Genomic DNA, 21218 nt, shown 5'->3' on the forward strand with positions numbered 1-21218 from the left:
TCCCAGCATGCCCTGTGTTGCGACCTGAAACATGCAGTGCGTCTGGCCCTGTAGCTGAGAAGGAAACAGAGCAAACCACGCTGAGGCTGCGGGCTGCAGAGAAACTAAATACTCATTTAGGGAAACAGAGAAGTTGTTGGTGTGAGGGGAATGAAGCAAAACTGCAAACTGACAGAAATCTGAACTCCTGACGTCAAAGCTGATGTCTTTATTTTTTCTGTGAATAATGGCGCGTTAACATATGACCAAGTTCGGGGTGATCGGCGACCTTGCCTCTGAATTTGAAGCTCGTAGTAAACTAAAACAGATGCTGGCCTCATTTGAAAACAAACCAGAGTAGACAGGAAGTGGTTTGTAGGTTACTGGTTAGACTTTCAGCTCCATGGTTGCTGTTTGGCAAAGGTTCGCTCAGAGCTGCACAAACTTCACCCTCTCACAAGCCTGGAAAACAACAGGTCTGCGCACAAAGATGGCTAGAAAAGATAAAAAGTGTACAGTCTGGTCACAGCAGAGAGAACATTTCCCACAGACTGATAACTGCTATTTTTACCTTCTGGCTCTTTACATCCGGCGCGTTGAGTTTATTTATACAGCAGATACGTTTATAGTCTGTGCAGCTTTTGTCAGCTCTAACTCTGGACGAATAACAAACCCCCAAAACAAACCTTAGACACAAAGCTCCACATCGCCTCACCACTATCGAAAGAATTCCTGTTTTCACTCTTTTCCGCCTCCCAGGACACTCAAGTTTGACACTCTGAACATTTGATTTGAAGTCAATATACAACATAACACAAACACTTGTGCCATACCGTGGGTCCATCCCCCTGCCCGTGGCACACCTGTATAGAGTTGCTGATGTTTTGGTTTAAAGGTGAACACGAACTCTAAAAGCAGCAAAAATGCATCCATCTCTGCTGTTATTCTCTTGCCAACACAACAAAAACAGTGACCTGGAATCATCACCGAGCTGCTGCAGCATCTGTCTGACCCCAGATCAGCTCCATCGCTCATTAAATCATGAGTGAGTCTGAATGTTCAAGACTTAACTTCAGCGTTGCTCATTTCTTCATGTTTTTGGGGCAAGTCTCAGCCCTCTGCGGAGGAACGTTTTATGTCTGTCAGTCAGTGAGATCACACATGAACAGGTGGGATGGATTTCATGAACCTGGCCACAGTTCTGGTTGTATGACTTTATGGGGACTTTCTGAGGGCAGGCTTGTAGGTGGGGAGTGATTTGGGAGGGGGGGTCTGCTCAGGGGGTCTTTAGATGACTAAAGTTGGCATGTGTGAATGTAACCAGAGGGAAACATGGTTTAAATATATGCTAAGAATGTATTAATAACTTTCACCTTAATGAGCTTGTGAAGAAGAAGCTGTTTTCCTCCATCAGCGACTTTGAGCACTTTCTTCACACCTTCATCTCAGGTCGCTGCTCGGGTGTCAGTCTGTGGTTACTTTCAGGACTGCAGCTGGTCCAAACACTGCTTCTTCACCTCCAGTCACTTTTAGAGTTCTCTGCTTGTTTTCCAGTCATTACTCTGCACCCGCTCATTGCTCTGCTCTCTGAACTTGCACGCTCCCACAGATGTCAGAGGTCTGATGGGGCGACGGTTCTGATCGAGGTCCAGGTTAAAACATCAGCTTGTCACTGTTTCTGCTCTTAAACTGTGGAGGGACCGAGTCTCTACACATCAGCATACTTTTACACCAGACTGAGCACTGATTGTTTATTGTATTTTTTTTCCTTGTGTTGTTTTTATAATGTTTTTTTAAGCTTTTTATTATGCTATTAGTTGTTTGATGTTGTCTGGTTTGTTTGTTGTTTTTTGTGATGTTTGTTGATTGATCTAAGATGATTTTCTCCTGTCCGAGACAATAAAGTAAAGGAATATTAATTGTTCTTTGATCTGCCGCTTTTTATTTTACATTTGCTCAAAAATAAATGAACTCAAACATGTTTGCTCTAAATGTGTCTATGTGGGCTTAATTTCATTTGGTGTCAAAAAATGTTGTTGTGTCCATGTGACTGAGCCCTGAACGTTCCTAATAATCTGTCATCTGAGAGTTAACTGTCCGTCAGCCTTCTAACCACACAGACCCCGCAGTCTCCAAATCAAGGATGTTTTCTGATTTACAGAGCGTCCTGTAAGACCTCAACTACCCAGCATCGCCCCCGCCTCCTCCTCCTTCCTCTGCAGACTAGCCACTCCTCCTTCCTCTCTCCCAGCCTGCTGACGAGAAAAGCTCTCAGCTGGTGTGACGGCGGGTTATGAAAGAGCAGAGCGGCAGGTGAGCGTGTGTGCAGCTGGACGGAGACTCGGTGATGAGATGCAGTTCGGCTGGAGGATCGCCGTGATGCTGCTGCTGCTGCCAGCTGTGTGTGAGGCTCAGAGCGGAGATGGAGACCCCGACATGGGTAAGAAGATTTTAAAACATGCGGTTAGCACAGGAATGTTGGGGGTGATTTTTTTTACATTAGTATCTTTCACGGAAATACAAATACAGAAAAAATATTAGAAAATGTAAAGTTTGGATCTTTGATGGGGGCTATATTTGCAGCACATATTATCTGAGATGAATTATTGCACCTGTGGAGCACTTACCTGAGCATAATGGCTCAAAATTAAAAAGCTTCATGAAGAGACTCTTTAAAATCCTTAAATGACTTTGCGCTCAAGTGTGGTTACCGTTAATTTCGAAGAAGCGTGAACAATTTGTATCTCTTAAGACAAAAACAAATGAATAATCATCATTTCAGGAGTTTTATGAGACACTCACTTCAGCTTTGGGGCACAAATTCGGAAGAAAAATGAGACACCTGTTAAGTCCCATCATCAGCTTTCGATATCCGGGATTGATTTAATAATCAGCCTTCTCGTGCACATCGGCTCGTAGGCACAAACAAAATCAGAAGCAGTGATGTTATCAGCGTGACAGTTGGGAGTAAACACAGCTTCGTCTCTGTGCTCGTGGGGCTGCGCTGATGCTCTGCTTTTTGTTCCATCAGAGCTTCACTCGGTTCAGTTTCTGCACCGCGGTGGACTGGATCAGGTGCTTAAAATTCCTCCTGTGGTTAAATCTTCACACATAGCTGACAGTTTAGAGGTTCTGCTTAGTGCATGCAGTTTTAGTGTACTGGCAACACCCTACGTAAGCCATCCAATTAGCAGTAAAAACACATAAAAGCAGTTTATAATAAGCAATGGTATGAATAAAGTTAAATGCACGTATTTAAGGTGAGCAAGGACACTGTTCGGCGTTCAGGCAGTTAATGCGAAGTAAAGCAGTGACTATAAATAACTGCAAAGTCAGGAAGAAAAGTTGTGGTTATTTTAACAACTTGTATAACACGATTTAATCATGCTGGCAGCTTCAAAGTGTTGTGGTGTTGAACATGGTTGTAAGGTCAACATGTCAAGTCACTGGTAAGATTTTGTCATGCAGCATATTGTGTTTGGTAAACAGAGACATCTACAGCCTCAGCGTTTTCTCCTTTCTCGCGACCCAGTTTAACGTCCTGGGGTTGCCAGAGTGAGGGCGGGGGGTCTGGAGCCTAACCTAGCTGTCATAGTGTGAGAGGCTGCTACAGGTAGTCAGTGCTAACCTCTGCACCCCCCCCCCCCCCCCCCCCCCCCTGCTTAAATGCTTCCAATTAGTCTTATAATTAAAAACTGAAGAAAATTCGGTATTCATTTTTATGCAGATGATGCACAGTCAGTTTTCCTTCAACGAGTTACTACAGAATAATTATTTTTGTGTTGCATCCCTAAAATCAAAGAGAATTAGTTATTTATACTGTGACAAATTGGAATAAAAATGTTCTCAAAGCACTTCATACTGTAGTGACAGGCAGCTGCAGAGGCAGGGTTTCAAAATTATGCTGATGATGCAGTTATCTGCGTATCAGGAGGGACTCCAGTGTGCTGTTGAGTTATGTGATGGTTTCTCAGTAACCTCTGATTAGAAAGAAATCAATTCAGCAATTTGGATATAGTCTATCACAGCTTTCATGCTATGTCACTGTTTGGGTTAAACAAGTCAGCAATAAATAGTGTTCATGATGCAAGATATTGGACCAGAAGATAATAAACTGGCATCACCATGAAATTCAAAGTTTTACATTTTAATAAATTAAATCACCCACAATCTACTTAATCAACATACTTAACCACAGGAACAGTCAGTGGGGCTTTGAACAAGCAAAAAACATTTATTTAGTCTTTTTTCACTCTTAAAGATCTGAAACACTCAGAGATAAAAGCATAAACTGGTGTTAATGATAAAGACAAATATTTGATCAGTGACATGGAAGTTTTTTGATGTAGTTTGCATTTATTTCACTGCTGTTTCCCTTCCTGATTGTTTTCATGTCTGTGTTGGCATGTTGTATGTAAAGCTTAATCTTAAATCAGCTTAAGGCACATGGGCTGCAAATCAGCCGTGGTTAGACATCTTTGGTAGTATATGATATATATACTGCTAACTGACAGAAAAAAAAGTTAAAAGACAAGAGTGTAATACTCAAAAAGTGGAGAAATGTCTGAAAGTGTTTTTCATCTCAGAGCCCAGAATCAGCTGCACGTCTCACATCATGATGAAAAGATGCAATTTGACCTGCAAGCTGCTTGAAGGCAGAAATGATGACGAGGATGATGAAGAGGGTGGAGGTGATGGAGGCGACAGCATTGAGAGGATGACCCTGTGGTAAACCTTTGATATAACGTTCAGTACTGTGCTGCATGTCAGAGGAAATTCAGATACTGATGCAGGTCACTGCTCTTCTGTTCAGCTACCTTCATTATGACAGCAACGTAATGGTGAAGTGCATGGAGACATACAGTGATACATTCAGCTCCCCAGACCTGAAGCCCTTGTCGGAACTCAGGCTGACCGTCCACTTAAAGAGTGGCGGCAGGATTTCACAAAAACTCTACCTGAAGAACATAGGTAAACATGTCATCTGGTTACATTTTCAGACTTTACAAATGCTTCTAAACATCAGTAGCTGCCTGGTGAAGAGTCACCACTGCACTGCCTGTCAGACTTCATGTTCATTTCCTTTTTTCCAGTATAGAAATGTAAAAGTCTTGAATTCTGTGTGCCCAAAGCTGCTATCATTGCTGTCCTCTCTCTGTGTGCTGTCCCTGCAGTTAAACCAATGAGTCCTCAGGTGTTTAACATCACCTTCCAAGAAGAGTCTAACGAGGCTAAGATTTGGATTCAGATCCCGTACCAAAAGGACTACCTGAAAGTGAAGAACCAGGAATTCCAGTTTCAGATCGAGACAGCTGGGGAAATCATGGTACAGTGATCTAAAAAGTATAGCTCAGAAGTGCAATCTCACATTCTACTTCAAGACTTTCAGGTTTTCGCTATAACATCAGACATAGTTTCTCCTAGAGAGACTGTTGTATTGTGGGTTGTTTTTAATGTTAAACAATCTAATGAGTAAATCTTTCAGTGTTTGGTTTGCCCAGTAGTAGTCTCTGAAGTTCCTGTGATATTAACTGTAATGCAGACAAATCTGAGAGCATCGTCTTACCTTTTCTCTGGTAGAAAGCACCTGGTTCCAATCGAGGTCAAATTGATTTCCACAGTTTCTCACACAATGATAAATTTTAAGCACTCTCCTGATAATTTAATGGTTCCAATCACCAGTTTTAAACCTTATTGTGTAAAATATGTTGTTTCTTTTGAAAACTGTAGTTCCAGTAGAGTCAAAAGGGACCAGCGCTACATTACAGGTCATCTGGAATTTAATACTTGTCCTATCTTGTATGAGGACGTGCTTCAACATAAAAAGACTGTTTTACATCAACAATATCATACAATGTTTTGCAATGACTGAAATGTTTTCTTTTCTCTCTGACCACAGATTCAGAACACCTCATCCCAGGACTTCATAAATATCAACATGGGATACCTTAAAAAAGGCTCAAAGTATTATGTCAAAGTGCGGGCGCGAACACTCCCAAAGATTTTTCAGGGCACGTGGAGTGAGTGGAGTGAAACGTTCACTTTCCTTACCCCTGGTAAGAACAATAGTCTAGTCCTGCTGCACAACCTTTTTTAAACACTGATATCAGTAATGATCTGTGTTGTTCTCCTTCCTGAAGAAAACCTCCAGAAGCAGACCAGTGGAGTACAGGTGGAACCGTACCAAGTCGGAGTGTGTCTGGTCTCTCTGCTGATGGTGACCTTTAGTATCATCATCATCCTCTGGAAAAACAAGTATGACGTCTACTTTCTGTCAGAACAATCTGAGTAGTGAGTTCCCTTCACTAAGTTTCTTTCCTTTTTATTCCACAGGATATTTACCTACATGTGGCCAAGCATCCCGCATCCTAAACAGACTCTGGTGCAGATCTGCAAGCCAAACAATGTGAGTTATTCTACTGTCAGATAAAAAATAAAAACACTGCAAAGCAACATCAGGTCACGTGTGAGCGACAGGACCAGTTGTAGAAATCACAACACAAAATCTTACTTAGATGAGATTTCAGGTGGTGGTACCCCTACCAAAGAGCAATTGTAGTCAAAACTGTGGCATCAACATAGTAACATAAACATTCATATTGATGATACTTTTTTATTGACCAACTTGCTGAGCTATGCTGAGCACATCAGCTTATAAACACAGTTTGTAAAACCTCAAGCATTGCTTTGTTTGATGTGACACCAGGATTTTACAGCACAGTGAGCGGTGCATCGGTTGTACTGATTAATGCTGACATTGCACTCTTGACCTCTCTGGTACAAAAGATATCAAACAGGCACTACAGGTTCATGAAACTCATTTTGACATGAATCTTTGGAACTTTCAGTTTGACTAATAAGAAGCACAAAAATTAGCTGCCTGCAGCAGACATTTAACTAACTGTGTGAAATTCTGGCGTGCCTCTGCACAGCCCGTTGGTTTTTGCTGTTTAACATTGTGATTAGTTTTTTTTAGAGGTACTAGATCAAGCTGCTTTTAACTGTTGCACCGTAGGGTAGTTAAAACCAGTGAATTTACTTGTAATTGTTAAGACAAAGAACATGACAAAGGAGCTTTTGATTGGCTGTAGACAAATATGATGTCATTCTGGTTTTGCAGCCTCTGTTGCTGACCTTCAGACCTGAGGTGCTCAGTGATCTCAAAGTCTACCCCGTGGAGACGACAGCACGTGAGGAAACAGAGCCTGCGATCAGTCCTGCATCTGCTGCTGCTTACAGCACTCAGTCGAGCGAACCCTGCTCCACCCAGAGCTTAGATTGCAGGAGTACTGCCAGCGCCAGCACCGAGGAGCTGGAGCTCTCTGCCTTGTTGAGCAGGAGCTCGTCTGAAGCCGAGGACAGCCTGTCGAGCTGCAGTCCTTCCCCCATCGACATCCTCCAGCTTGGGGAAAGACCCGAGCAGCCTGAGCAACAATTTGAAGTCAATGACTTTGAGGTGTTTGGAGCAAATCGACAGGAGGAGGCTTACGTCACCATGTCCAGTTTCTATAAGATCAAGTAGGTGATGCAGTGGTGAGCAAACAGGATCAGAGACTGTACTTATCAAACTTCAGGATGCTCTAAAGCAAAGGGCTTCCAACTTCACGAGGTCTTCAGAGCAAAGTGAAAGAACAGAAAGACAAACATGCTGCCTTTTTGTCCGGATGTGCCTATCTACCACTTACATTTCACCTGGATTTCAATGATGCTGGACCTCTGTCCAGAGAACGAGACATCTGGCATTCATTACCAAAAGAAAAATCACTGAATGGAGTGCTGAAGTTTGGTTCACTTTACAGAAATCAAGCTTTTACTGGTGAAGTATCTCATCTGGATTCCCATTTGCGCATAAACCTAAGAGGATAAATTCTTTTAGGTTTTGTCATCTTTTGACATTTATTTTAACTCCATCTTGGAGTTCTGTAGCAAATATACACAAGAATTACTCAGTTTCTGCTATGACGTTTGGTTCAGATGTTCCCATCAGGATGAACAGTGATAACATTTAGTAATTTCACACCATCCTCAGTTCATTATGTTACACATCCATCACTTTGTCTCTGCTACACTCTGAGTTTAGCAGAGTTTTTTAAGTGTAGCAGCCTCAACAAGCTGCTAACATGAGTGGAGACTCTTATTCCCCATTGCCACTAACATGGAATGGGTTCTTTTTCTGATTCATGAACATATTTTTGCATCTTTTGCACCAGCATTTTAACCCAAAATAAATCGTCTCATCTTTGTATAGAAGCTGGCTCCCAGCTGGGACTTAAGAAAAAGGTTTTGAAGTGCTAGCCGTGATAGGATTAGTGGGAGTGTCACATTTTACAGGCTGTAAAGCGAGAATAGACAGCATGACAACATTTGGTATTTGGTGACAGGGTGAAGAAAAATTCCCTTTTCATAAGACAGTGGTTCTTAACCTTGTTGGAGGTACCGAACCCCACCAGCTTCATATGCGCATTCACTGAACCCCTCTTTAGTGAAAAATAAAATGTGATTTTTTTTACTGGTGCACAAAATGAGCCATGCATGTCATGGCGAAGGCTCTGCCGAACCCCTGAGACCGACTCACCGAACCCCTAGGGTTCGAGCGAACCCAGGTTAAGAACCACTGTATAACAGAAAGCCTCAGCAGAATCAGGCTCATGTGCCGCCATCTGCTGTGACTGGTTGGGGGTGAGGGGAGTCTCCATCATTGACTCGTTTAAAAAAAAAAAAAAAAAAAAATCACCAACGTGTAAATTTGTCCTCACTTTGGTGTTTCTCTCGCTTCCTGTGTCATTTTCTTGGACAGTCAGCCATCAACAGGCTTGCTAAGAAAAAAAAAAAACAGAAAAAGGAAAAAACGTTTTTATGCAGTGGAGCTGCTCACAGCTCATATTCAAAGACAGCAAAACACAGCCTGTGGTTAATTTTTGTGACTCATAAACCAAAAACATTTGAGACAACTAAAGTAACGATGTGTTACACGTTATTCTAACAATATGAACTTAGTTCTGCTCCTTTATAATCGGGTTTATTTTAATATGTTTAGTCACTGCTGTTATTTTTTAAAGTGATAAATTGGCTGTTATTCTTGTGCTTGTACCAACAGATTTTTTTTTTTAGCTTTAATCTTTCACTTGAACCCAAAATGTAGCTTTGAGTAGAGCAGGCTGTTGACCCTGCAGCTCTGAAATACAGGATTTATTTTGTTGCTTTGAGGCCAAGTGTGTTTTCATGTTTTTACTGACACACCTCCACATGTAGTCATTTGTCGTTGGAGGAATCATATATACCTGTGTTTTTGCCTGTTTTACTACATAGCATAGAATAGTGGTTTTCAGATAAAACTACCTTCCAGGCATCCCAGCGTCTAAGTGATCACTTTATCTTTTAACTCAGCATTATGGATCGTGTTGGCTGCCTGGGAGGTGGTGAACAGCTTCAGTTGACAGATGAGAGAGAAATGAAAGTTTCTTTGATATTTAAGAGTGTGGCTCATCTAAAGAAACCCTTTAAACCCCCAAAGTACATCTATATTGACCCAGTGTACTACCTAAATGACCAAAACACCCAACTGAATGAGCCTTCAAAGCACCTAACTGGTTGCTAGATCAAAGCTCCTACTTTATCCATCTAAAGGGCCACAAGAAATAACAAAAATATTACTAGAAGCTCATACTGGAGGCCATTAAAACCACATAAAACATCCCTGATACCTCCTGTGTAACCACGATCCCTGTAAATGAACCTGAGTACGTTCTCAGTGTCCAAAAGGAGCCACTACAATTAAACAAGGAACCACAAAGAGACCTATACAGAAGAACCACCTAAACAATCTGTGGAACATTGTTATTGGTTAAAAGGGCCTGTAAGATCTCTACAACCTAAACCTTGAGTCCTTGAGTCACATGACCACAACCTGAAGAACTCTTGGGACCTGCTTTTTATTCTCCAGGTCTTGTAGAAATGAATTTAATTAAACTTCGGCTTATGGATTTACTCATAAATTCTCAGTGCTCCATCTCACAAAAACTAGTCTGGTATAAGACCTGTTTATCAGATTTTTCAATTTTTCACCATCTGTATTTTATTTTTTTCTCATTCCTCAACCAAAAAAATCGAACAACACCAGTGAGGTCATTTAAAGCTGCTTGTATCTAAACTCATCTGCACTTAAACTCTTTGGGAACTGAAACTCATGCTGCAGCGTTCACCATGCATATCAAACAGGATCACATGTAAAGCCTCCTAAAGCTCATCTGAATCATAGTACAGCACTCAAAGCTTTGGGGTTACTTAGAAATTACCATGTTTTTGAAGGAAAAGCTAATTTGCTTTAATTTACAGTTAAGTGAACATAAATATTAACTAACTGAATCCTTAAACAGATTTTTTTTTTTATTGGAATATCTACATCAGAGGCAAGCAGTGCAGGTTTATCACATTAAAAGGCTGACTCATTGTTGGAAAAACCGTCCAATCATGTGGGTAAAGGTGCTGTACTACTTAAGTAGTTACACACTGGCAATCTCCTCACATCCTCAGGCCACTAGGGAAAAATGTGCATATTCACTTGTTTGGCAAGTGGTTGCTAGCTGTTGCTGGGTGAAATCAATTGCATGGTTGCTTTGGTCACTAGCAGGCTGCTATGGTCGCCTGCAGTTTGCATGGAAGACACAGACTTGTCTGCAAACACTCTCCAACTGCTTTCTGAGTGGAAATGAAAATGAAGTCTGACACAAACTGCAAACGGAGAATGTTTGAATTCAGAGTAAAAGTTGTGCCTCAATCAACACGATTCAAAAGGCAAAACTTTTATTTTGAAGGGAAACTTGCGCTGTTTCCAGTTTGTGTCTGACTTTTTTACAGTTTTACTTCTACTCGGCAAGTAGTTAGTAAATGTTTGCAGAGAAGTCGGCACCCTCCATGGAAACTGAGGCGGCCGCGATAATCTGCAAGTGACCAAAGCCACAGTCACAATCAGCAACCTTCAGCAGCTGCTCACCAACCGGGCAGGAAATACACATTTTTCCCGAGCAGCCGCTGGTTGACAGTGAGTAACTCACTGGTCTCTAGGCCTGTATGACTGTGGCTTTAGTTTCACAGCAACTGCCAGCAACCAACAGCAACCACTTGCCAGCCGGCTGGGGAATACACCTTTTTCTCCTAGCAACCTGTGGTTGCTGGGGGCCTGCCACCAACCGGTCTTAGCAGTGCTCTCTTGAGAGTAATACACACCAGTGTTATTTGGTTTGTTTTCTTCTTGTGGCTGCAAGGCATCACCTTCATTTCTTAGAACACGCACACAGCCTGAACACATTCTTCTTTTGGCCATTTTAAAGCTTCACATCTACACAGAAATGCTCCAGAGATGCAACTAGCCAGATTTAGTACATCTATAATCAGTAAAGCAGTTTTTAGGTGTGCCATCGTGGTGGGAAAAGGTTTTTCTAATAATCAATAAGCCTCTTAATATTATAAAACTCCTTTAGAGAACATCATGTGCCATTAGAACACAGATGCTTAAGAGGCTTAAAATGGGCCTCTTTACACATACATAGATATTCCATAAAAAGAATGATTAGTTAGATAGAAATTACACAATTAATTAGTATTTCTACTTTAACATCCATTTATGACTCTCTCAATCAGCTTTTCTTCCTGAAAACATGAGGTTTCAAAGTGATCTCCAACTTCTGAGCAGTCGTGTACGTCATGTCCACGCAAGCTCAGCTGTCTGTAGGCGGGTTGTGGATGCGTTGCTGTAGCAACTGTTTCTGTTTGTAGTCATGGAGATGCTAAACCCAATGCTGCTGCTTCAATATCTGACACAACCGACCTCACAATGGCTGAAACAAAAACAGGAATGTACGCTTTATACTCAGAAACAAGAAGTCTGTAATCTGTACTAAATACAACGTACATACTTTATGGAAATGTCTAAATGTACTCGTGTTGATGTAACGTGGAATTGTTTTTATTTAATCATAATGCATATCAGTGTATATAGTAATAAAGTGGAAAATGAAATCCTGCTGTTTCACTGCGATGTAATTAGTAATGAAAAATGTGCACACGATACAAAAATGATAAAAGTCGGACCAATCTGTGTAACTGCATTTATTTAGAATATGACTTCTAACTGAAAATATGACAGAATTCAGGCTGCAGAATTGATCAGACACATCATTATGATCATTTAAAACAAATTCTGTTTGTCGGAAATCCATGAGGTGCTTAGATTCTGGAGTTTTAATGTGATTCAGAGCTTCCAAGCGTTTTTCATCATTAGTATAAAGTAGACGTCGCTGTCGATGGAGGCGCTGACGCCACTGTAATAGTTCATAAACTCATCATGGGTCACCTGTCAAGTACAAGAAACCTGCTTTAATGACAGCTTAAATACAGAGATCAAACACGACAGTACTTCAAAGTGTTACTATGAAGACAAACAGCAGAGATGAAGAGGAAGGGGCCAACTTCATCGGTTAGATCAGAATGAAACAGCGGCCCGTTTCTTCTTGTGTGGCTTTAAAGTTTAAAAGGAAAATTTTAAAAAATGAGGTGCCTCACCTGATTGACATCCATCCATCCACTCTTTCATCCAATCATCCATACAGGATAATCAATTTTTTTTTTCTTGTTTAAAATTGGAAAAACAAAGTAACAATATAGGCCCATTTTGATTTGCACAAAAAATTATTGAAAAAACAAAAAACTCAAATCAAAATAAGGCAATAATCTCGAGGTGTTCTGTGTACAAAAAAATTAAATGAAGCAAAGTATGGGGGTAACATTTCAAATAGTTATGAAATTCCCTAAAAACTGTAAACACCTTAAATTGCAGTCAGATGGCTCTTTAGACAGAGGTGATCTGAATCTAACTGTAAATCTTTAAAGACAGGTTTATGGATAGATATGAAGTTATTTATGAAATAAAGAGAGTAATGTGATGAAATCAGATATGTTTGGGATGGATGGGCTTTGCGCTATGAATTCTATAGTGAAAGTGTCGTTTTGTCTCTCCGTCTCTCTGTCTCTCATATAATAGGCCAGGGCCTATTATATGCCACAGCCTAAAGGCAGCAGAATTGCAGAGGCTGGAGTGACCACTGGCTATATGCTTGCAGGGTGGTGGGTCTCAGAGGACAACTTCTAACCCTGTTAAAGGCAACACGTGGAGTGCAACTGGCATTGTGGCATAGCCGGCTCTGGCCTTGGGACTGTGTGTTTTTATTTGATTCATAAATGGGACACTGGACTGTTTTATCCTTTATCTCTTGATTTTTTGTCAATAAATTGTCTTTTAGAATTTTATTGACTGTCATCTTTTTGCCCACGACTGAGACGGTTGGTCAGACCTAGAATCTTTCTTTGGGTGTGTTACAGTCATGTTACTTGGGGTATACTTACTTAACTTTTAAGAGATGTTTAATTTTTCATCACCTTATTTTCCACATTTTCCAACCTGTGCATGATATTATGGTGTCAGATGCTCATGCTAAAGTTTAAAATATAAAGGTAATGATATGTAAAAATACTCCCTATGAGCCAAAAGATCTTTGTAAATATTACAGCTCATGAGCACTGGGTGCTGAACCAAGGCAGACTTCACAAATCATCCAATCAGAAGAAAGCTGATTTAAAAGTAGGAGGAGATAAAGCAGCTTGTTTCAAACAGAGGTTGAACTGCAGGCTGCATTAAGGCGCAGTATAAGATAAAGAAGGATGATTTTGAAGTGTGAATCATGCACAGCTGCTCTGGGAGAGTGCAAGAATAAAAATGTGGAGCAGGAAATGATGAGAACTGATCACCTCTGCGCGAGTTTCATATCTGCATGGAAACAGCGCGGCTGTGTTTGTTTACACAGCAGTTTGTTTACATCCAGAAAGTGAAAGAGAAAAAGCTGATTGGTTAGGTTGAACCACAGTAAGAAGCCAGAGTGAAGCAGCCTGCAGTGCGTGGACTAACACGCTAAATGAACGATTTCACTGCTGAGTTTGTATGTTGTCTGGTTCTTTGAGTCCATCTCATTGGAACACATTTACAAGTAAAACCATACAACATACCCTGCAGAACATTACCAGATTCCCCAGGGAGGAAATTTAATCACAGCTTTTCTACAATGGAAAACACCTCAAAATGGAAATACTCGCCGCCCTCCTACCACCACCCAAAAACCACGGAGCTCGATTACCAGAACGCCGCTAATTCAGAGTTTCCAGGCATTTCTCATCATCACAATAAAGTAGACGTCTGTATCGATGGAGGCGCTCACACCAGCGTAATAATTCATAAACTCCTCCTGGGTCACCTTCAGAGAGGAGCATACAGTTTCATCAACGCTGAGGAAAGTGCACACCTAAAGTCTGTTTCAGTGCAGGAGCTACTGGTCTGTGGGCCACAGTCACTGACCTCCACCCACACAGACACCGCCTGTCTGGCATTCCTGTCAGAAGCTCGTTACCTTTCCATCTTTGTCATACGGAGAGTCAAAGCTATCCAGGAATGTCCTGAAGACCTGGTCCTCCGTCCACTCTCCGTTCTGGTACTTGGGGTGGTACTTGGCGTTGTAAACACCCCGCAGGTCTTCGATGGTGATCACCCCGTCACCCGTTTTATCCAGCTTCCGAAACGCCTGCATGACCACCTCCTTCCGGGCCTTGGACATTGGCGGCTGCAGTTAACAGAAGGGGAAGTTAAAGGAGTGAAGATTCAGTTCAGTCCAGCTTATGACACATCATTCAGTAGTTTGAAACAGACGATCGCTGACTGCAGATTAAAACATCCATGCCATTTAGGGGCCTTCACAACTATTTTTTATTCAGAGCAGCTGTTCACCTTGAAACACGAGCACTGAAACCACAGTTGTTAAAAACGTATGGAAGGAGGGCTTTGGGGGTATTTTTTAGTTCTGGCTGACTGATAGGAGGCGATCTCATCTCATGCTCTCATCGTTGGTCTGATTTACCCTGAGAGTGGCGAGGAACTCGTCGAAGTCGATGGTCCCGCTGCCGTCGCGGTCAAATTGCTGAAACAGAGCTGTGGCCTCGTCCTTCTCCATCAAGACCCCGTAGTCGTTTAACCCCTTCATGAACTCCTTGAAGTCCAGCGAGCGGTTGTTGTTGTCGTCCATCACTCTGAAGGTCCTGACAAACAAAATCAGCGAATCAGACAGCAGCATTTCAGTTTTATACCATTGAAAAGTAAAACTTTATTTTAAAAAAACTATAACTGTCTATATGTCAGTTAAAGTAAATAAGTAGTAAACTGTATTTTTAGTCCTGAGTCCCCTGATATTTGAGCTGCTTCAGAACAGACAGTTTCACTTCTGTCTTTACCGCTTTCATGTAGCTTTAGAAAAAAGAAACATTGTTTCCTTTAGTCAGCGCTGGATGAAGGATTCAGATCTGATGTGTGAAGTATGAATAATGTCATTACTGTGACTGCAGCTCACCAACTGATCTTATGAACTCATGTTTTTAAATCATCATCCAGCTGTAGAGCAGCAGAGTATGCAGCAGCTCAAACTGAAAGTACTCCAGTACTGCAGTGCTGGGAGTAAATGTGCGTATTACAGGACCTGAGGTTACTGCACAGTGTACAGCTGAACATCAGCGGAGTGAAAACCACAAGAAGAGCAACAACACGACGAAGACAAACACAACAACATCCTGCAGCCGTGCCGACTCAGCGATGATCTGACAGGAAAACCTCAGCGTAAACATCGATGTGAGTGCTTCATTACTCTCATCTGACCCCGAAACCCACCGCCGCTGCATTAAAGGGACAAATCACAGCCAGCAGAGGACCTACACTCCACGACATTTACTCCACTGCATTAAAGAATAACTGAGAATGTCTGCCTGAGTCATGAACCGATCTGAGAGAAGGGCCCAGAACAGACGACTGCAGATGGAAGTGACAAGCTTTGGTTGACTATAGAGGTCCCTATAGTTTCTGATCATGGAGAAAAGAGACCTGCGAAGGACTCTGAAGCAGTCTGAAATTAAAAACACAGATTTTTTTTACTTCTAAAGAGAATAAAAAAAATCTTTTTTTAAGGATCCAGGGGTTTTATATTAGGGGGGCTAACACAACAGAAGAATTAGCAGCTTCGCAGCAGGTTCTCGTCTTTGTAGAAGCTGACGTTTGTTGTTCAGTTTGATAAAATGGAAAAAGGAACGAGTGACTGGAGTCTATTTTTCAGTGTGATGATGAAGCTCGGGCATCTTTACGTGTTTGCGAACTTTTAATAATTTTGATTCTGTTTCTTAACTCAGATTTTTTATGTTGGTACTACCAACCTCTGTATATTTTATATATTTATTTTATTTTTACTCTATTTAATTTGTAAAATATGTGCACACACACACACATATATACACACACGTAGACATACATATTTAGTATACACATTCAGTAATATGTATACACTCTTATATTGTACATATATTTATTCATATAATTCTCAGATTTAGCCATTCTTATATTTGCTTGTTCTTATGTTATTGTACTTTGCACACCTCTGTTGCTTGTGAAGCTCGCACACAAGAATTTCGCTCACATGTACTGTACCAGTGTACCTGCACATGTGATGTGACAATAAAAGTGATTTGATTTGACATCTTTATAAACACAGAATTTCCTTCTTTTTTTCTTCTGGATTGGAATGTTGAATGTGTGAACAGGTGTGTGAAGCTCACCTGCCCAAACCTTTGATCCCAGACGAGCCTCGAGTCAGACACTGCAGCCGGAGTCTCTCTATGGGGTCTGAACACTCGGACAGCTGGCGCTTGGCATTCATCGCCATCTCTCTGTCGTGTCTCGATGTGCCCGCCATCCTTGACATAACACAGACCAATCAGGTTTCACTCTGACAGCTGATCTATACCTTAACTCAGCCTACAGTGTGCTGTGTGTGTCTGTCTGACCTCAGCCAGATAAAATATGAAATGTTATGTTAAAAAAAATTTTTTAAATGTCACTTCCTGGAGGTGTGACAGATACCTCTTAAATCATATTTAGACAAAGCGTCATCCGTTGAACCGCCATGATCAGCCAACCAGGACGCTCCAGAAAACCACATCCATGGATGTTTTTCTATCCCTGTGATTATCTTCACTGTTGTGTGCAGGACCAGACTTTAGGTTGAGGCCACAACCACACCTGACCCCCTATTAGCGCTGTCTACAGGCTCAGGTGTGTTTGGACATGAGGGCTGTGGTCAGATAGTCTGTTTTGATAACTGTTTCTTCATTTCTTTCTTATTTCTTTGAAGATCATGTCACGGAACATTGAACATTGGGATCGATATTGTGGGACTCTTTCTTATTAATTCTTATTGATTATTATCCATCCTGTGTTTTGGTTTTAGTTGGTCGTTTAGAGTTTTTAGTTTATTACGTTTAAGTTTTTCTGTATTTTACTTTTTTCCTGTGTTTCTCTCTGAGCTGTTGGATCAGTCTGAACTGAGAACCTGCGAGCAGCACAACGGGTTAAGAACTCTTCAGTCTGGATTTTTGTTGAGTCTGCATTATAAGCATTATTTCTTTTGTTTTATTTACTGTGATTTATCTTTACTGTAGAAGAGTGACATGGTTACATTAATTATGATATTTTAAAAATAAATATCAATATTATCAATAATGCACAAATATTAAATATTTAAATAATGCAAACAATTTTGTAATCTTCCTTTTTACACGTTCACCGACTCTGTGAACTTATTTATTTTGCTATTTTACCAAAACATCAAAGAAATTAAAACAAACTGTGGAAGCCCTCTGTATTATTTTATTGTTTTGGCTTTTAAATGAAGTTTCATTCAGCCCTACTTTCATTTATTAACTGATTAGATTTCATGTAAATACATTTAAATCTATTTCATTTTTCTGTTCTAATTTATCTGCTTTATTCAGCATTTGTTTTGTTTTATTCATTTTTGTTGCCTTTGATCCTTTTGTTCTTATATGTTAATGTTAGATTCAAGTTACTTGTACTGTTTTATTATTTCTTTTGTTTTTTCATATTACATTGTCTTGCTGTCAGTCATCTGAAGACTAAATTTTCTCACCTGTATGAGAGATGTTAAAAAAAGAGAGGCTCACTGAGTTTGTGTCCAAACTGATCCAGATATTTATAACAGCTTGAAGTCTTAAAAAAAAACCCTGATCCACAGCCCGCACATCTTCTTACTCTAATGTTGCTGTCAGTTTCTTGATATTTATTTATAATTTGTCAACCCTGAATGTTTCACTTGGTGACTTGTATAAATTGCGCTTTTCCTCATATCTTAACATATTGTATTGATAAATAGTCTAGTTTGTTTTTGTCAATGCTACTGTACTGGAGCAACTGTAACCCACATAATTTCCCTAGGTATTAATAAAATATTCTGATTCTAAAAGACAAACAGCTCCACCTGCTGGAGGCTGGAAGCACCTGCAGGCTGAACATTAAAAATTAAAGAAGGAAAAGTTTTCATTTCATTCCAAGAAAGAAGTTAAAAAGGAGAGAGCAGGCCCAATATCAGCAGCAGTTTGTAATGAAGCAAAATATTTATTTACGAAATTATGGTTAAAATAAAAACTGAAGTACAAGTATTTCAGATTTGAAGTACATTATATCACAGTACCACATGGAATATTTCTATTTTATTCTACAAATAAAGTTTGTACAGTGAAATATTTCAGATTTCCTTCATCTTTCTGACAACTGCAGCTACCTTCAGCAAAATGACCACATGCGTTAAACAAACGCAGACAGCAGGATCGTTTTCCTGCTGGTCACACTAAATCATTTGAATGTTAAATGAAGCTTCAGCCTCCGTCACCTTACTGCTTTGCCTCCACTAGATGACCTCATTATATTATATATATCTATCTCTCTGTGTGTGGAGTGACATAACATAAATGTAACATAAATGTAACATAAATGTGTGTATTTATTGTGTCGTCTATGTGTAAACTGTGTGGGCCTGTGAAAACAGTAGCTTCTCTTCATACACAGACATACAAATCAACAACAGCCGATGCTCCAGCTGTTAGTTTGAGGCTCTTACTGTTGTGTCTGCTCCCTGCTTTTATTTTTAAATCTCCACACTTCCTGTTGATTCTTGTTCATCCTCAAAGGTTCTGATTTCCAAAAGCGAGAAAATGGAAGCGTAATGGAGGATCTGAAGGCGTGTTACCTGTCCTGCTGTGTGTCCACTGTCTGTAGCTTAGTGAGGCTGAAGAGGTAAACACGAAGCCCAAGAGGAGGAGGATCAGTGTAAGCACAGAGAGGAGTCCGACTGAGGAGTTTTAACACTTTAACCTTTAGATTCTTGCTTTCTCCCGGTCTGCCCCTCCCCAAACGATACTCCGTTACCATGGAGACTTGCTGATCCATTCTGCGTTGTGATTGGCTCTCCCATGCTCAGTGGGAGGAGTTCCGGTGTTTCTCTGTGAGTAACCGGAGGTATATGTTTAGTTCAACAGAGACTAAATTTATGGCGTTAATATCCGGTAAACTGAAGAGCCCGTGATAGTATTTTTTTTAATTAGGTCTTTTCCTTCTTCCACAAACATATTAATAAAAAAGATGTAGAAATATATATTAGAATATGTATTTTAAAATATACAGTACTGTGCAAAGGTTTTAGGCAGGTGTGAAAAAAATGCTGTAAACAAAGAACGCTTTCAGAAATATAAATGATTGTCTATTGGCCCCAAATTAATTCTGCAGCAGAGCAATGACCCCAAACATACAACCAAATGCATTAAGAACTATCTTCATCACAAAGAAGAACAAGAAATGCTGCCCCCCACAGAGTCCTGATCTCAACATCATCAAGTGTGTCTGGGATTACATGCAGACACAGAAGGATGGGAGGAAGCCTACATCCGCAGAAGATCTGTGGTTAGTTATATGTTTGTGTGATCCACACAAATATGTGGTCACAATTTTGAGTTAAGTGGCGTGATTTATGGAGATTATTATACATGTTTTATGTTGCTGGTTTATTGGTGTAATTTAAATCTGCAACGTCATGTAAGTTCTCTGTTGCCAGGAGAGTGTATAACACTTTGGACAGTAGGGGGCAGCAGCGTGCTTTGTGAACTGAGTCGGGTGCATAGCTGCCGTAAACTTGCATTCTGGCAAGACTGACCAGGCAAACGGCAGCGTGTCTCCTGTGTTCACATTCTCTCCTGTGTTACAGGTAAGTATTGTGGTTAAAAACATAAACAAATACACAGCTGGACACTGTTTAGTGATTGTAAATTTGATTTTTTTTTTACTGAATAGAGTTTTAATGAGTCACTCACCAAAGTGAATCAGGTTTTTTGAGCCATTTGAGCCACTGAGTCAGTTGACCAGAGAGTGCAAAAAATGTATATTTTCACTCAAACTTAAATTGTTTCTCTTTTCATATATATCCTACTGCTAAGATGAGTGGTTCTAAAAGAAAACAACTATTTTATAGAGCAAAAAAGAGCAAAAAAAAATTCTAAAGGGAACATTTATTTTGTTTATTTTATTTTATTAGTATTTTCCTTAAACGTGTCAAATATATATTTTCTCATCTAAATGTCCATTGAATTATTTTCCTTATCTGTTTCATGGGAAAAGAGGTGTATTTGTCATTTGTTTCATTCATTTCAACCTTTTGTTGTTTTATCCCAGTAGTGTTGATTAATATTGAAGTGTTTTGAGTTACAAAAAGAGTGGAGCAGATATGCTTGTGTTGTATGAATAAATTCTGGCAAGACTGACTGGGCGAATGGCAGTCTCCTGTGTTCACTTTCTCTCCTGTTTTACAGGATTGTAATCTGGCTGCGTACCCACCATAGCGGGGCCTGTAACATTTGGAACAGTTATTTAAGTGGAATTATTTAAGTGACAGGAAACAATTTGTGAAGCTAGGTGTCCAGTCCTCATCATGCTTGGACATTGCTTGTGGTGTTCCACAAAGCTCTGTACTGGGTCCAAAAATATTTATTATTTATATAAATGATATTTGCAAGGGATCTGATATATTAAAATTAGTATTATTTGCAGACAACACAAATATTTTTTGTTCTGGTGGGAATCTAAAGGAGTTGCTCGATACAATTACTTCAGGAATGTTCAAAATTTAAAAATGGTTTAAGAGGAACAAACAATTGCTAAATATAAGGGGTCGGGTGCATTGTGTGCCGGGCGGCGGCCAGGAGCGGAGGCCCTGGCTGACTGATCCCCAGCTGCCAAGACTGGCAATTGGGACATG

At 40.4% G+C, this 21218-nt stretch overlaps 2 protein-coding genes across 3 annotated transcripts; one reads left to right on the plus strand and one right to left on the minus strand.

The window, feature by feature from the left end:
* Positions 1-2300: 2300 nt before the first annotated feature.
* Positions 2301-11962, plus strand: il7r (interleukin 7 receptor). The gene is made up of 8 exons (XM_085413306.1): positions 2301-2419; positions 4566-4707; positions 4793-4950; positions 5154-5305; positions 5879-6035; positions 6120-6234; positions 6313-6385; positions 7100-11962. Exons 1-8 carry the CDS (start codon positions 2332-2334, stop codon positions 7499-7501), a joined length of 1287 nt encoding a protein of 428 aa, XP_085269432.1. The 5' UTR covers positions 2301-2331; the 3' UTR covers positions 7502-11962.
* Positions 11963-12072: 110 nt separating this feature from the next.
* Positions 12073-19346, minus strand: capslb (calcyphosine-like b). Of its 2 annotated transcripts, XM_085413313.1 has the most exons (6): positions 19161-19346; positions 16675-16812; positions 14940-15117; positions 14436-14645; positions 14166-14282; positions 12073-12331 (listed from the first exon to the last, which is right to left on the minus strand). In XM_085413313.1, exons 1-5 carry the CDS (start codon positions 19340-19342, stop codon positions 14181-14183), a joined length of 810 nt encoding a protein of 269 aa, XP_085269439.1. In that variant the 5' UTR covers positions 19343-19346; the 3' UTR covers positions 12073-12331; positions 14166-14180. The 2 variants fall into 2 exon arrangements, with proteins under 2 accessions (XP_085269439.1, XP_085269438.1); XM_085413312.1 differs by lacking the exon at positions 14166-14282.
* Positions 19347-21218: the final 1872 nt, after the last annotated feature.

This window comes from Rhamphochromis longiceps, linkage group LG7, assembly GCF_057381845.1.
Source record: "Rhamphochromis longiceps isolate RC_006_pf linkage group LG7, R_longiceps_female_GT1.1, whole genome shotgun sequence".
NCBI lineage: Eukaryota > Metazoa > Chordata > Actinopteri > Cichliformes > Cichlidae > Rhamphochromis > Rhamphochromis longiceps.

Bases quoted from the DNA above. Each gene is read 5' to 3' on its own strand.
- il7r (XM_085413306.1), top strand. From the start codon at position 2,332: ATGCAGTTCGGCTGGAGGATCGCCGTGATGCTGCTGCTGCTGCCAGCT. The intron at 4,708-4,792 runs GTAAACCTTTGA...TCTTCTGTTCAG, and splicing joins ATTGAGAGGATGACCCTGTG to CTACCTTCATTATGACAGCA. The intron at 6,036-6,119 runs GTAAGAACAATA...TCCTTCCTGAAG, and splicing joins GTTCACTTTCCTTACCCCTG to AAAACCTCCAGAAGCAGACC.
- capslb (XM_085413312.1), bottom strand. From the start codon at position 19,342: ATGGTAACGGAGTATCGTTTGGGGAGGGGCAGACCGGGAGAAAGCAAG. The intron at 16,813-19,160 runs GTAACACGCCTT...TGTTATGTCAAG, and splicing joins GTGGACACACAGCAGGACAG to GATGGCGGGCACATCGAGAC. The intron at 12,332-14,435 runs GTAACGAGCTTC...TGTACTTGACAG, and splicing joins CGTATGACAAAGATGGAAAG to GTGACCCATGATGAGTTTAT.